The following is a 17,641-nucleotide window of genomic DNA, read 5'->3' as shown; positions in this document are numbered from 1 at the left end:
CAAATTGTAAAGCAGTCAGGCTCTGCTTAAAGTTAATCTTACAATTTCCTTTTGTTTTGTTGGATCAGTGTGCAAGAAATATTTTCCTTCATGATAGTTCTAAACGTTTAGTAAAGGCTGGTTCACACGGCAGGATTTTAAAATTGTCGGCCAATCTCCCAAACTTTAGAGACCACACACGGCGATAAATAATCAGAGATTTTACAGTTTTGGTCGTACAGTGTGTGGTGTGCGGCCACACGGCAACATCAACACCCCACACACAAACCCATTTCACTCGCGAACGTCCCCCGATCAGACGGGAAATCTCGCAAAACCTCTCGAGATCAAACGTGATTCCAGAGTCAACAAATGGATGAAGAAGATGCAAAACATGTTTTAAAAAGAAGCATTGGTCAAAGGAGTAGAGACAGCGGGAACATGAACTATACTTGCTACCTGTTGATATGGAGGCGAGTTGTTGTTGCTGCCGGTGTTTCCACGCCACTACGTCGCCTCGCTTTCTTATTGGTCACAATAACAGTCAACAGGCTTGTGCTTCGCCTTTCAGCTTAGCTTCTTCTTCACCACGACAGACCGAAACAGTGCGCACGCTCCATCCTCCCCTCACTCTTGAACAAGACCCTGAAATACTTAAAGTCCTCCACCTGGGGCAAAGACGCCTCATCGACCCGGAGAGGGCAAGCCACCTTTTTCCGGTCAAGAGCTATGGCCTCAGATTTAGAGGTGCTGATCTTCATCCCAGCTTCCTCACACTCGGTAGCGAACCACACCAGTGTCCACTGGAAGTCCAGGTTCAACAGAGACAACAGTGAGAGACCTGTCCCCGACCTGAAGGCGTAGCCTCTCATTCACTGGGGTAGACTCCAACACAAGGCGACTGAGCTGTAGGGCTATGAGCAAGCCCACACAAGCCTGCCGCCTCTCACTGTGGGCAACTCCAGAAAAGTGAGGTGTTCAGAGCCTAAGCCTTGCGTTGAGATGAGCCTCACCATATCTAGCCGGTACCTCTCAACCTCCTTGACAAGCTCAGGCTCCTTCCCATCCAGTGAAGCTGTGTCTGGGATCGGGTTGCCGAAGCCCCCGCCTTTGACTGCCACCCGATCCACATTGCACCCACATTGACCAGAAGCTAGCAAGATGGAGTGCCAGTCTGATGGAGATATGTGCATACTTCTGGAAAAAATGAGGATGAAACGCAGAGTTTTGGACTGTACAGAAGGAAGAGTGGAGCCTAGTATATGAAGAACAGGATGAGCAATAAAGATCAGCCAGTTCTGGAAAAAACTTAGTCTGAAAGCCAGTAAATAGTTGTTGTCCTAAGTTCACTGCTGTGCTTGGCGTGCCTTATAAATAACATTTATTTTACAAATTTTGTGATTACAAGTTATGAAATTACAGTTCCAAATGTTAGCCTATGTAATTTATCCATTTACATGGTAATGTATTCATGGGGTTAGGGGATCAGGGTTAGTGGCTTTTGAACTCAATATAGGAGGGATGAATACCGTTCTTCTGAGTCATGCTTCAATGTATTTCTGTATTTATTGATGAGGTGGGGAGAGCTGGAGTAACATGTTACTTCAAAGCTTAAGGTCTTTTCATATTTGTGCACATTTCATCCACTTTTAACATTCATCTTACTTTACTGTTCAAAACCTTTTGACAAATTGTTTCATTGATACTACAATTTAATTTTTTCTTAGCATTTTAAAGCCGGATAATGTTTTCTAGTGTGTGTGTTCTGTGTGTGGCTTTGTGTGTGTGCGTGTGTACGCCAGTGCCCATAGATTACGTGTTTGCTTTCTAAACTGTATCAGTTTGCTTTTTGGGGTTCAGGGTAAAGGACTTGAATGACCAGTTTTATCCATGCTAGAATTTCTCAGTTAGTAGCTACTTTATGCAGAAGTCAGATTGGATTCACCTTGTGGAAGGAATTACCTCAGGCGGCGACCTTCAGTTGTAAAAGGTTATCCAGTCAAAATTGTTGTGTAGAGGACTGTATGTGTGTGCGCTGTTTCAAATGTACCATATGCTGTTTACTCCTAATGACCTACAGTGATAACACACTACTTGAAAAAATTCTTTAATACTGGGATTTGGACCACTAACTTCCAGAATGATCTCAAACATACAAGACAGATGCTTTAAAATTAATATTATACTATCAACATATCATTAATGATCCTCATTGGATGAACCCGAGGCAAGATCAGAAGTATGGATTAAAATTACTGTATTCGTCTGACTGGAGTCTGGCATTTGTGATTCTTTGAATTACTTAAAAATTATTCTTAAACTCAATTGAAGTCATCTTTGTTAGTTAGGTATTAAATTAAAACACTTGCAATATAAGAAACTTTATCACATTGTTACTACGTTTCCCAAAGCAGTCCTTCTTAATTGCAAACTGATGAGAAACAGATCCTGCAATGAGGGATTTTTTTTCAATTATTTTAATGTAATATTAATATTTCGTTAATAAAAATGCAACTGATGATGATTTGCTGTTGATAACACAAGTGTGTGGTACAATGAAAGCTTAAGAACATGTTCAATGCTTACTGTTGACCACAGACAGAGACAAGACAAGTAGTGACCCCAACCTTTTCCCCTAGGTACGGGACATGTCCAGTGAGCCATCAGGGTCTCATTTCCCGTCTAAATAATTAAGAGCTGACACGCTAGCACTGATCTATAAACTTGACCTCTAAGAATGCTATTGTCAGGGTTTTTGTTTTAAAATCAGGATGATCCGCAGACCATACAGCTTTACACACATACTCACACTTTACTGAACTTGCGACTGCTATGTAAGACAAAAAGAAAGAAGAATTGAATTTGAAAAGCCACTAAGAGGTAAATTAGAGAACTAGTTTGGAATGTAGGTTCTGATCGAAGCATGACAACCAATGTTTGATCTTTTCAATTTGATTTTAATGATCTTGTTAACAATATTTACATTTATTGTCAGCAGTGTTTTAAGGCTCTGTGAACATTTTAGCTGGTAAACTCCCTCTAGAATCTATGATTATCTTAAAATCTGATGGGTGGCTGCAGGAATTTCTGAAAATTGACTTCCTGCTGAATTTCTATATTTAACCCTAACCCTTTTGAAAATCTTACTGATCTTTGTATTTAGGTATTTCATTAAAGAAAGCTGAACTTCGATAAATTCTACTTCATAATCTGGCTGTGACAAGTTTCCATTAGTTTAATCAGATTCTTATGATTGACATTATTTGGTTATGAAATGTAATTGTACAACATTTACAAAACATAGCAACTGGCTTTGACTTTGCTATAGCTCTCTTTGTTTTCCGTTTGGACATGTATGTCATAAACTTACTGAGCCTTCTTTAATAATAAATGAAGCTCACGCTGGGTCAAAATTCTTACTCAGTCCTCTTACATCTTAAAGAGATTGACTTTGATCCTCTTTGTGTATTTGGCTCAACTTGTGTTGAGAAGTTTGGTAAATGGCTGCCCTCGTCCTCTTCTTCCCTGTTGCAGTTTCCTGATATGCTGATATGAATGCACATCTGACTACCATGGGTCCCACTTTACTACAAACAATACAAAACAAGTAGTAGTATCTCCTATTTCCCTACATCAAAATGGTGTCCTTATTTTGCATATCCCTATTTTGTCTTTTTATTGTTCTCTCAGGTGTGTTCAGGCCACCCCAAAAAAATTATATGCATTTTATATACATTTATATATATATATATATATATATATATATATATATATATATATATATATATATATATATATATATATATATATATATTTAGCTAATTTCTTTAATTTTTTTTCAAGAGGCGAGCCATAATGGCTCTTTGGTGTTTGAACTTTGAACTTGCAACAAACACACCAATACAACCTTAGTGAAACACAAACCTCACACGGAGCCTCCATGAGGTAGTTTACAAGGAATTGTGAATTCCAGGAAGGTAGGAGGCCTGTACTTTTTGTATTCTACAGTTATACTGTTTTGGCTAAATGGTATGTCTAAAATAGGAAACAATATTTAACATAGCATGCATCTGTTCTCACATAGTTGATGGTTTGCAATTTCCACTTTGTTATTCCTGGCAAAGGTGTCAATTTGTGTTTCTCCTACACAAGCCTGGAGTCCAATTACACAAGGAATGGTGTCAAGATACTAAGAATCTGAAATAGTCCAGGAGGTGTGTATATATAGAGTTGTTACTGTAAAAACCTTTGTGATTTAAGCTACATCATGTGTTCCACTGATGATGAGGGAGATGTGGGGAATATTTGTTAATCTGCTTTGAACCACTTTCTTATTTTATTGCCTGAATCTAAAATTAAAAGCATAATTTTATTATTTCATTATCCTTGTTTGACCACACATGTACGCAGTGTGAGTTTTGATATAGTTTCTCTACTAAGTTGTTTTATTATATATCAGGTTATGTGAGAGAGATGGCGTGTGAGTGTACGATTTTGTGTGTAATTGTGTATGAGTGTTAACACATTGTCGACACCATGGCATGTTTGGCTCTGTCCTTTTAGGCCAGGGTAGGCTGTGACGACGAGACAAGGAAACCAGGATCCTGTTTCAGGCTGGATGAGGCTATAAGAGACCAAGAGCACACTGCACAGAGACAAACACAGAAAGACACAGAAAGGAGATACACTAACAATCTGACAGATGAAAAGAGTAGAAAAAAAGACCTCCTAACAAATAGACAGTGCTAGGTTTAAAACATGATTCAGGCAGTAAATTAGGAAAGTGATAACTCCTGAGGATGCATGGCTAAAAAATCAGAAAGATTAAGGCCCAACTGAAAAGCTTTCTTTGAACATGTATAATCCCTTGAGGCTTGAGTAGATAAGAAAGAAGAAGACAGACTTGGAAACCTCAAGCACCTTCTCGTCACCTTGCTCTCTGAACTCTGCCCTTGAGGGAAGGGGGCACCCTCTGGGGCCATGTTAGCGGCCCGCAGCAGCGGGGGAGGAGTTGGGGGACACCCGCCACCCAATGTGCACCGCAAACAATCGGTGGCCTCTCTCAGTGGGACGAAAGCCCACCGCAGCAACTCCCAGGATGCCAAGCGTAATTCCACATCCGGAAGGCAGGGGGCACAGATGAGGAGCAAGGCTGCGCTGATCAGAGAAATGGAGACCAACTGGTACCTAAAAATGTTCGGACTGGGCAAAGAGGACACAGTTGCAAATAAGACTGGCATGCCCTACAGGTCAGTTAAGCCCTGTGAGTGTATGAATATGTTTTTGTGAGAGAGCAAGTTTAAATAGCATGCAGACAGTTGCCACAATGCAACAGATTATCTCAGAAATGCTTTAAAACTTCTAAACACACAAACACACACACGCACGCACACACACACACGCTTTACTTCTCTACAAATCATTAACACTGCAACCAGCGATTTTCAGTTGTGCATGGGTGTTCAGCAACAACCACTGAAGACACTTGGTTTTTTCATGTCCACTGATAGATTACTAAAGTATTTTAGGGCTGGACTCTCAGTGCTATCTGATGACAAGCGTTTCCCCTTTGTGTGTCACAGGAGTCACGCTGGTTATAACGACTCCCAGCTTAGAGTTGTGTTACCTGATCTGGCTGCAGTGCTAACAGCCAGCATCTGTCTTGCTGCTTCAGACCGTGTTGACATCTTTAAACGCCATGGTGACAAAACATAGAGGCTGCAGGGAGTGTTTTGATTCCTGTCTGTGTGACTGATGGACACAAAACACCGATGGAATTGGTTAAGGCTGTGAAACATTTAATCGTTTTTACTTTTGGAAGTAATAATATAAGTTAAGAAAGGTTGTGATCCTTTTTTTCCCCATCATTCCTTGTTTTTTTTCCCTCTATCTTCCCTCACATGGATATTTTCAGTATTGTGTTACCAACCCCCCCTTTTCCTTGTCATGTCTTCCCTCTTGTAGCTCTTCTCTCCTTTCTTGCTGCTAAATGTCTAATCCATCAGTGTCCCATTCCAATCATTCAAGCCTAAGCTCCACATTCATCAGTTTGTAGTCCAGCCTTTCTTCTATCTCTCTTTTCTTCACTCTGTCTTCATTCTCCAGGCTCCCAGCTGGTTTTGACTCTGTTCACCCTCTAATTTATATAACGAATCCAAGCAGTAAAGAAACAAAGACGATTAAGAACCAGGGGTCCAGTGTGGTGACAAAATGGTTCTCACAAATACTTAGGGAGCCATTATTTTGCAGAGTGACATTTTTTTTAGTAGAGGGGAAACTCGGCTATTACGCTAGAAATGTCTTAATTCAAAAAGATTTCTAAAATACAGTAGCCTATATTTGTAAACTTATCAGAGAAGTGAATTTTCTGACGTTTACAGAAACACACCATTTAGTTTAGAACAGAATAGACAAAAACAGGAAGATATTTGTGTTGTGTGTTTCAGAGCTGTTTTGACCGCTGTATTTCTTTAAGATATTAATGGACACTCATCAGGTTACATCATTTATGGAGTTACATCTGCCACTTCCAAACTGGCTTTGCTTAATCAGCCATGTGCATTGTCATTATATTTTGTTGTTGCCTTCAATCTAGCACATGGCAAATTCACATTTATTATTGGTTTGCAGTGTTAATGTAGAAAGTATTACGATACACACAGTTGATTATATTTGGACCCAAATGCATGAGTCAGACACAGGAATACAATTAACATGGTTCTTTAATGGTGAATACTCAAAATTGAACAACAAGGGGGTGAAGTGACTTCCAGGGATCCGTGAAGCCATGCCCGTGCATGCTCTGTATGTGCAAACGTGGTGAGTGATTCCCAGTGAAGATCCAAGTGTCCAAAACGGGTGTAGGTAGTGCAGGGCAAACAAGCAGCAGTCTGGCAACAGGTGAGTAATGCGTCCTTGAAGGGTAGAAAAAACACGAGGGAGTTAGCATGGAGGCTAACAATGATGATAACAATACAAACACCATGAAAGATTCAGAACTACTATACCACATGAGATGATGCATGATATATTCTGGTGGTTGCAGATGAGTTTCAGCTGGCTGCCGCACCCCCACTGTTTACGCACAGACTGACAGGGGAATGAGAAACGGGAGGATCAAGACAGACAGGGGGAAACAGACAACACAAACAAGTAGTGGAGCAGATAATTGCACATATAGCCAGAATCGTTCACTTTGTGATACAAGCATCAAATTTGGTACATATACTCTTCAAACCCTACTATTTTATAAAATAATGCTGGCCATGCAAAATTCCAACACGGCGGCCTCAAAATTCAAGATGTCCATCCAAAAATGTGTTTTTTCCTTAATAACTCGAAATTTATTGGTATTAAGCCAAATGAATGTATTGAAGTTGAATATAAAGTTGGGTCTTGCAGATGTTTTACTACCTAGTACATCTGTAGCTATTACAGTTCTTGAGATACAGCATATAGATACTTGTGCATAAATAAAGGATGTTGTTTTGTTGAATACATTACCTTACTATGTTATTAGTGTATATCTAACTTCCCCAATTGAAAATACAAGTTAAATACTGCATCATATTAGTATTTTGGATTGTAGTGTTGTCTTGTAGTGTTCCTTTTTATAGTCGGCTTGGTGACATGCTGACGGACACACTTAGCATTCTCTTATTTACAGGCTCATGAAGATATGATGACAGCCTGTCAAGGCTCGACTGACAGATTAGCTGTATATGCAGTAGGATAGTGTGAGAATATGGGCCTATTAAATAGGTATGTGTTTTGAAAGGGATGAGCTCAATGGACTTCCAATAAACATTGTGTGGATCATTATAACATCAGCAAAGATGTTCTTCATGGACTCATATAAAACATACTTGTGTAATTTATTATTATAACACAACGATATACTCTGACCCACAAATACATTTGCATGAGATTATTTGCCACCTTCTTGCAAATAAGCCGAGCCATGCCTCTCTCTCTCTCTCCCTCCCATGCCTCTGCTTACCAGCTCTCATGCTATGACTGAATATCCTCTCTTTCATTTGAATCGCAGCAATTGCTCAGATGCAAAAATCCCCAGGGAGCTACCCTGGGGATTTTTGCATAAAACCTAGTGCAGAACAGGATTCCCAGACTATAATTGAGTTAAAAAAGCCCTTTTATCCTGCTACAAGTTAATCTAATGGAAACTTACTTTTTTAAAAATACATCTTTTTTAAATTACTCCTAATGTTCTCATTATTTATTGACTTCTTTATTTATATATTTTGCTTTGCTGGATAGGGGCAACTATATCATCTTTTCTTTCTGTGGAAATAATAACAACATGAATTCCTTTTTTCATTTAGAACGTGTGTTTAATGCAGAATGAGCTAACAAGGTGATATTATTAGGGATAACGTTATTTGTCTGATTTGCTTTATTGTTCAGTGCTTACTTTTATTTTCTCCTGCTGATGTTAGCAATCCACTAATTTGTGTTGTGAAATCATGTATTCTATGAAAACGAAGGAGGACTACATTGTAAACAATTCTTGATAAAGCATTAATCAATAAATGAATCAATCAATGAGTCAGTCAGTCAATCAATAAGTCAGTTAATCAACCAATCCACTAGTCAGTCAGTCAGTGAGTCTGTCAGTCAGTGAATCAATCGATCAATTAATCAGTCAGTCAGTCAGTCAGTCAATCAATCGATCAATCAGTCAGTCAGTCGTCAGTCAGTCAAGCATTTAATAATCAGTTCGTCAATCAGTGAGTCAATCAATCAATCAAAAATCAGTCAGTCAGTCAGTCAATCAATCAAATAATCAGTTAGTATATTAATCAATCAATCATTCAGTCAATCCATCATCAGTCAGTATATGAATCAGTCAGTCAGTCAGTCAGTCAGTCAATCATGCAATCATTTAACGAAGTACTTTAAAAGTCTAAACATACACTCTTCTTTTAAGTTCTACAAAATGGATTTCAATGTTTTTTCTTCTTGGTTAATCTTTAGTAAACCTCTAGTAGGTGAAAAGAACAAAAAGACAGAACAAAAGGAACTTTAGAACAGCTTATAAGCTCTAGAAATGCTTGTAAGTCTGCCCTGGGTGTCATGATTGCTGACATCTTAGGTTCAAGTGGCCTCGACTGCCCGGTCATGTTGATTTGCCCTGTTCAACATCAGGAAGATCAGACCTTACCTGTCAGAACATGCCCCACAGCTCCCAAGTCTCTACTGGCAGGCCATCCTACATGCACTATCAAACCCCTGCAAATGATACCAAATGCAGCAGCACGACTTGTCTCCCATCTACCTAAAAAGCATGTTACTACTCTGTTCTTACAGAGATGATATTGCTCATATCCACTTACAAAACAGCACCGCAATTTGTCCTTCTTACCTAAACTCTAAAATCTACACTTCCTGCCAACCACTATGCTCTGTCAATGAAAGGCATCTGATGGCTAACTGGACTTTTCTCCTTCGTTGCCCCCTGGTGGTGGAACAAACTTCCAAACTCCATTCGATCTCCAGAGTCCTTTTATACTATAAAGAAAAAGCTAAAGACCCGGCTCTTTCAAGAAGGCCTTAATAAGGATGATGGTGATGGTCTTGATTGATGATGATGGCAATGATAATGGTTTTGTTTGATGATGACGACTTTTAAGATGGCTTCTATACTGTTTAGAGCTCTTAATAACTGCTGTCAATGCTGTGCTTTGCCTCTGTGCATAGCTTGTCAGCACGTGTGTGTTTGTTTGCACTTACTGATGTTGTTTTCTTTTTTCTAGATTCTTGCTAGTGTTGTACTTATTCTCTGATGTACAGTGCTTTGAATAAAAGCATCCACTAAGTGAATTGTTAGAATTATAAGTAAATCATTGACTTGTTGTATAGCAGACTATATGTATTTTGTTATTATAATATAATACAATCATCCTCTCTTTGCTCTCAGGCTTCTGCATTAAGCTGGTTTAGATTTTCAGTGAAAATAACAATGGGATTTAGTTAAAAATGTAGGCCAACTCACTGGTGTTAAACAGGAGCAGGACAATCCCTGAGGGGTTGGAGAATGATCACTGGCATAATTATTGCTGTCATAGAGTCAGATGGCATAGAAAGAGCTTCATCTGTTACACTGTAAGACAGAATGCAAATGATTACAATGTGGACACAAACCTCAGTCCTCTAACCATTTTTTTCAAATGAATCCACAAAAAACCGATACTGTTTTGTTCTTGGTTAAGTTGTTCTACTTGTTCTGTTTCTATCATACTGTGCACTCTGGATAATCATTAGACATATGCAATCATTGTATAGGGATTCAACTTATGGAGGAGTGCCTGTGCGGGTGATTGGAGTAAAATGAAATAGACAGAAAAAACATGGCTAATTGGTCTCTTGGCGGGTGAAATGAACAAAAACAATCTACAGTACAGAATGAAAGTATGTGAAACACTAATATTTATTGGGATATTTACTTTTGGTTCCTTGGTATTCAAATGCCCACTGTTAGAAGCCTCCACCAGAGCCCTCACTTCCTTCTATCTCTCTCTCTTTCTTTCCAGGTATTCTTGTCATCTGCCCAGATGCTGAGTAGCTAAATTTTTTTTGACTGTTCCAGGTCAGCATTCATGACAGCTCAAATAACATAAACGAAAAAGCATATAAAATATTTATTATACAGAAATGACTGTTTAAACATGAAGCTATATCACAATGTGCAAATGTGTATCATGTGTGAACATCTAGTGTCTATAAATACACTGTAAACACACTCTTGCATTGCATAAGCTCAGCTGACATTCCTGTTGCCAGGCTGGATCAGTTTTTCCATCCATCTTGCTGGACAATGGATGCAGCTGCCCCTCTGCTACCTCCTAACTTCTGTGTTTGTCAACTAATTCTTCGTCTTTGAGTGAGTTTCCTAATTTTCTGTAACACATAAAAATACAATGCAATACGAAATAATAACCAAAGTTGTAGTTTTATTTGTATTTTGTGTGTGTGTCTGTGCATGTGTGTGTGTGTGTGTGTGTGTGTGTGTGTGTGTGTGTGTGTGTGTGTGTGTGTGTGTGTGTGTGTGTGTGTGTGTGTGTGTGTGTGTGTGTGTGTGTGTGTGTGTGTGTGTGTGTGTGTGTGTGTGTGTGTGTGTGTGTGTGTGTGTGTGTGTTGGTGGGTGGGGGCAACGACAGTGTGTGCCTAAACTCAAAAGTCCTGATATGGGAGAATGGCATTTCTCAAGATTCCCACAATCCACTGGAGGACCAAACATGATGTCACTGAACTCTCCCAAGAGGGGGCCAGAGGTGAGAGACTGTATACAGTGTGTTTTGATGTATGTATGTGTGTGTGTATGTCAGAGAACGATAACAGGGTAAAACAAACCAGAGGAAGAGGCTTCTCCCTCTTACCCTCTTATTTTATGGCCCACTTCAGTGAAGAAAAAATGCTGTTAACTGTGTGTGTGTGTGTGTGTGTGTGTGTGTGTGTGTGTGTGTGTGTGTGTGTGTGTGTGTGTGTGTGTGTGTCTCAGAAGGTTTAGGTTTTTGTCATGGGCCAAATTCCAAAGTTCACTTTTCATTTTGAGAGAGACAGGAGAGAAAGATGGTACAGGGTAAGAAAAGAAAGATAACAGATATAAAATAAAACTATTGGGCGGGGGGTATGAAAAGTGAATCAATTGGCCAACATTTGTAAATACATTTGAAAAAAAATGAAAAAGCAGGAGAAAAAAAAAGCCGGAAAAGAAAAGGGAGAAAATCTGGAGTAAGTGAAAGGGCTTCTGACAGAGGGAATACTAAAAGACAAAGAGGGATGATGTGGAGGAGAGAGTGGGAGAGAAGCTAAGAGGGAGTTAAGGGTAAAAAGAGAGAGAGAGAGAGAGAGAGAGAGTAATTGACAGAAAGATAGAGAGAAAGAGAGGGAGGGCGGGAAAAATGTCCCAGATTCCCCTGCTATTTAATAGGGAGCAAAACCAAACTAAGCTCATAATGTAGACTGGCTGGGCAGAGGGGCAAAGTGGCGGCATGAGAGTGTGGGTTGTGTGAAAGAGAGAGAGCAGAGCAGAGAAGAGCAGAGAGACTGGGATAGCTGTGTCTATTGCTGTCTGCACGTGTGTATGTGTACTGATAACATATGTGGCACAGTGCTGATTGAGCAGCACATGTGAAGGCAAAACCTCTTCTTTTTCTGTATGGATGTGCAGCCTGCAGACAGATTGGACTCAATACTGTTTAAAGTCAAGTTGGATTTTTCTGCGTTTCTTTTTTCCCTTTCTTTTTCTAATGAAAGGAACATGATGTACTTAGCGCTTTATCCAGAGGAAGACTTTACTTTTCTTTAAGTGTTTATTACACTCACACAAACAGACACACATACAGTTCTCAGCTCCGTGTAGAGATGTGTGTGTGGGCGAGAGGCCTACCTGGATTACTTTGAGCGTACATGTTTGTGGGACCGACTCCCAGAAGACGGGAGAGACTGAAAGAGAGGATAAAGTGAAGAGAGAAGATGTACCTGTACAAAGCTACATGTCCTGAGATCCCCAACCCAAAGCAGAAGGGGGCCAGAGTACATGGAGGAGGGCAAGGTGGGGTCCAGACCCAAGGTCAGGGCCGTCTTGTCAGGCAAACGTCTGCAGAGACAGGTCCCCGGACCCTTGCTCCTCTGATGTTGTGGACGGCAAACAAACCAAACAGTGTAGTGGAGCTCAAACAGCTGGAGGAGTTCCTCAACTTCCATTCACTTTCGCTGCACGATTCCATCAAGAGCAGGACCGGCATGGTCTACAGGTAACAGCACTGTTGTTTGTGTGTGTGTGTGTGTGTGTGTGTGTACTTATGTGTGTAAGGTTGAATGATTGCAGAATTATTTTGAAGAACTCCTTCTCAGTGCATCAAGGCTCACATCCACAGGGTAATTTGTTGACATGACTACCCTCACAGTATTTCTGCCAAGAGCGCTTGATGTTGTTTCCATATGTTATGGAACAGGAATTTATAACTCTTGGTCTTTGGATTGCACTTGGTTGAGGGCTTATATCCACTTTACTTGATTTTATGTTTACATTACACACACATACATTATTATTATTTTGTTGTTTTTTTTATGGAAAAGAAAAGTTTTACCGAGATACTGGTAACTGAGAGAGTAAGATGCAATACGATGTGAGATGAGGAAAATGCTGTAAAAAATGTTTTGAACTTTAGAAAAAGTGAAAATGCACCAACACAACACTGAAGGATGTATAGATATAGGCTGCCATGAGTTTTTCTTTACTTGCCTGGATTATCTTGGACTGTTTTGTTGACATTAATTTAAACTGACACTGTGGATATACTAATGCTAAATGTATCACTGTAATGCAGATTTTATTTCATTGTTCATGTTAACTTTAGAATCTTTTAAATTAAGCACGAGCAAAACATTTTATTCAGACATTTAATTCAAAATAGGAAATATGAGAAAAATATTTAGGCATAATCATCCTCCAATTGGATGTCCCCCATGTTGTTGTTTTTAAAGATAAACCACTTCAGGACAGTGTTCCTCAGGCACTGGTTCCACTTCTGTCATGTGTGTGTGTTGTTCTTCATTTGGTTTGTCATCTGTGCCAAAGCTTCATGCTGGAGATTAGATTGAGTGAGTATGATTGGAACACTTTGGATTGCTGCTCAGCCCTCAGGCTTGAAAGCAGCACGAAACTGCTCTGCCTTCATTGTGTTATTGTTTCCAGTGGAGACGAGAAGAGAGGAATGATTCCCTGGCAGAGGTTTTGTTTTTAACTGTAGATTCTGATAACTCTAACTCTAACCGCACCACAAGATAGATATCATTAATACAAAGATCGTTTTCATTCCACCATCATGATGCTCCACAGACTTTGTTGGACACTGATGTCCGTGTGTTTTATATTTGGAAAGGGCTGTTGGCTTAACATTTCCATCAGCTGTATTTTGGTCATTTGAACTGCTCTTTCATTCCCTGGGCTCTGTCACCACTGATTCTGTAGCTATATTCTGCAACATTTTTGAACACATACAATCAGAGTAATAATAATGTTTATGTTAGTAATAATAACACAATCCAAACTTATATTGTAGGGTACAGAGGAAAGTAAACCACAGAGTGTGACCACCAATGGAGAAGAAGAAAGTAGAGGAGAAGGAGTGGAGCGAAGTATGGCAGTCTATCCCTCTTGGGTTAACCTGGCATCGGGGGCTCATATGGCAATGTGCTGTTTGCATTTTGCCGTGGGACCATTGCATATGTGTGGGGCTGTGTGTGTGTGTGTGTGTGTGTGTGTGTGCCTTTGAGTTTCAGATATGTATGTACTATTCTAATCTATACTAAGAGTAACCTTAAACAGCTACTAGTCCACTCACTGTCAGATCAACGTATATCAGTGGTGAAGTACTCGGCCCACCTAACACACAGACACGCTCACACAAATAGAAAGGAAATTTCATTTCAGTTGAGAGAAAGATCGCTCTTAAAAAACCCAGACTTAACTCATGTTACTAATGTAAATGTAGGGGGGTCTGTGGTAGAGTCAGTTAGCTTTCATTTGGAAGGTCAGGGGTATTCCCAGTTTATGAAGCCTCATGTCCTATGCGTCCTTGGGCAAAAAACCTTACCCACTGCTTTGTCGGCAGCATGTGAGTGTGAATGAACTGGAAAAGTACCGATGGACTCTTTCCATTTCAACTTCTGCCATTAGTGTGAGGATGGGTATAAATGGGGAGGTGTGACCTGCAATGTAAAAGTGCTTTGAGTAGTCAGAAGACTTGAAAAGCAGTATACAAGCTCAAGTCCATTTACCATTTAAATCCTTTATCACTATATCTTTAGCTGTAGAAAGCCCAGACATGTACAATTAATGGTTATTTTTTTTACCAAGTTGGCCATGGTAACAAATTACTTTGCTCAAATCTGAACATATGCATTCAATATATCATCAGGACTAATGCTCCAAATGTTAACGCTAATTATCTAGTCAGGGCCAGACACAGTTGCTTGGTGACAATGTCAGTGAACCATGTACAAAAAGCCTGAAAGCTTTACTTGTGTTTTTCTCCCCTTTTTCTTATGATTTAAAACATATTGTATTTAAAATGACACAACTGATACAGCACCATTTGCTATTTTTGTGTAAGTTAAAGGTTGGAAGTCCTCACTTTCATTCATTTCATTTTTCCTTTGCATTGTTTCTATTTACATTTGTTAAACAATGCATAATGCCATTGTTGTGCAGCAACACTTTACAGTGTTGAAAACACTGAATTGGAACTTAAGGGAAGATAATAGTTTTCATAAATCAAAGTTAATCTAAAAAAGCAACTGTTGTTATCAATCAATATGTCATGTAAAAACCAAAAATGCACACCTGGTACATCCCCTTTTAGCCTAGATGTCAAATCAGGTCGAGAGGCATTTGCACTGTTCTGCGATTTGATTACACAAGCTGAATTTAAGCAGACATCAATTCAATCAGCCTTTGGGGAAATTGATTAATGAAAAGCTCACGATATTATTGGATAGAGAGCAGGGAATGCTTGGTGAAGAAGTGACTGTGGGGGCATTTAAACCTCCAGGGGGGGGAAAGGTCACAGTATCAAGCATATGGCATGTGCACACGGGTGTACAAGTGCGTGTTTGTGTGTGTGTGTGTGTGTGTGTGTGTGTGTGTGTGTGTGTGTGTGTGTGTGTGTGTGTGTGTGTGTGTGTGTGTGTGTGTGTGTGTGTGTGTAATTGCATGATCAGACAGTCTGGATGTTTGTCAGTCCATCTGATTAAAGGAGCTGTCTGCTGATGGACCTTAGTGTGAAGGTGAAACAGATTCAGCTGCTCCACAGTTGTTTCTGCTCTCTTCTGCCCCTCACTTTTTTCTTCATCCTCTGTTTCTTTACTTTCTGCTTATTTCTCTTCCCCACTGATTTAGGTCTTTAAGTTTGAAAAAGACCGAATAAAGTATACAAAAAATTTACAACACTGAAAATTAAATTTTAAATCATTCCAACATACTGCAAATTGCTCAGATATAATTAATGTGCCAAATAAGAAACTCCATTATGTGTTCACAGTTTATTACCAAATACACACATCTATAGTTTGAAGCTGCTGGAGATTCAGGGGTGTGAGTAACACAACTTAAAAATAGAAACTGACTTTATTGAATATTTAAATCTTCAAACATGAAGATGGGGACTAATTTGACTCTTTTTAAATTCCAGTGTCTGTGTTCCTGTGTGTGTGTGTGTGTGTGTGTGTGTGTGTGTGTGTGTGTGTGTGTGTGTGTGTGTGTGTGCGTATATGTGTCAACCTGGATTCTTAATCAGGGCCTAACGAAGCGGTTGTTTTCAATAAACCAACATATGAGAAGCAGTGAACAAAACTGTGCACTCAACTGAGTCAAAGTATACATCTGCCCAAACACACACAATCAGACAGACATACCCATCCAGATAAATGCGTCAATTGCTCATCCTTAATTCATGTTGGAAAACAAGTGAATATTTAACATAGGAGCTGGTATTCTCTCTAAATTCTTAATTTGTTGGTCACAGAGATGTGTGTGGCTTGTGTATGTTTGGAGGATAACGATCCCTTTTATAGCTCTACAAACTTCACTTAAGTGTCATGGTGTCCTAGGACCCTTTCTAGATTATTATTATTATCATTATTATGAATGCTTTAAAGCAACAGACAGCTCTAATGGGTTATGTTAAACTGAATAACGTGACACTACAGTATGTATCACTTTTTGCATTGAACCAGTGTTATAAATTACTTTGAATGGAGTGAGACAGAACACCTTGTTTGCAGTACATTGTGGTAACTTGTGGTAGTGGTCTTCACCTCCATTCTGTCATGTTCCTGGACCTGATGAACCATGGTAAATGGTAAATAGACTGGAGCTTGTGCCATGCTTTTCTAGTCTTCTGACTTCTCAAAGTGCTTTCACAGCACATGTCACACCTACCTATTCACGCATCGATGGCAGAGGTAGCTGAGACCCTCTGAAATAGGTAATCCCATTCATACACATTCATATGCCGCCGGTGAAACAGGAGCTGGGGATCGAACGTGTGATGATTGCTGTCATAGACATAGATATCTGCAGCAATGTCAGCTCAGGAAAAGCCAGGTCTTAATCCGTTTAGAGTAGAACTTTTGTCAGTTGTATGTTCCACACTCACCCTCTCCTATCGTTGCTGTTTGGAATGCTATTTTTGTGAAATGTGTTTCAGTGTGTCAGGGTGTAGAGTGATGTTCTTAGTTTTCATATGGAGCAGTTAGTCAAGTGCTTGTTTTAGAGCGTAAAGGTCTGTCATTTGCATCCTTGTTGCTGATTGCTGTATCTAACTACTTTTCTATTCCGTTTTTTACCACTAGCTTGCTCAATAATACACTCAGTCATAAATTTGACACAGTGCTTACAAACAGACACACATTACCAGTTCATTAGTGGGCTAATGAGTGAGCTAATGCGCTTTAACATGACTCTCAATAACAAATCAACTCTACTGCTTGGAAGTCAACTGGACTCTCACACACTTCACATCACTTAAAGTCTTAACACACACTCAGGCTCTGCTGTTTCACTTGTCAGCAGCACTGACTGAATGTGTGTATCGATAGGGCACCAGTTTGTCCTATTGACATGCTGATTTAGTCA

The 17,641-nt window shown here is 39.6% G+C and overlaps 1 protein-coding gene across 1 annotated transcript in view; it reads left to right on the top strand.

The window, feature by feature from the left end:
* Positions 1 to 4,959: 4,959 nt before the first annotated feature.
* Positions 4,960 to 17,641, top strand: part of kcnab1a (potassium voltage-gated channel subfamily A regulatory beta subunit 1a) — a gene marked incomplete at its 5' end in the record, with an annotated part of 89,353 nt that continues 76,671 nt past the window's right edge. Inside the window, one exon of the mRNA XM_079354666.1 lies at positions 4,960 to 5,228. Coding sequence (XP_079210792.1) covers positions 4,960 to 5,228 — 269 coding nt within the window. The remainder of the gene's footprint in view (positions 5,229 to 17,641) is intronic.

The sequence above is a fragment of the Symphodus melops genome, assembly GCF_947650265.1.
Source record: "Symphodus melops genome assembly, chromosome: 10".
Lineage (NCBI taxonomy): Eukaryota > Metazoa > Chordata > Actinopteri > Labriformes > Labridae > Symphodus > Symphodus melops.
Note: the sequence above shows the minus strand (reverse complement) of the source record. Positions and strands in the feature narration are given on the sequence as shown.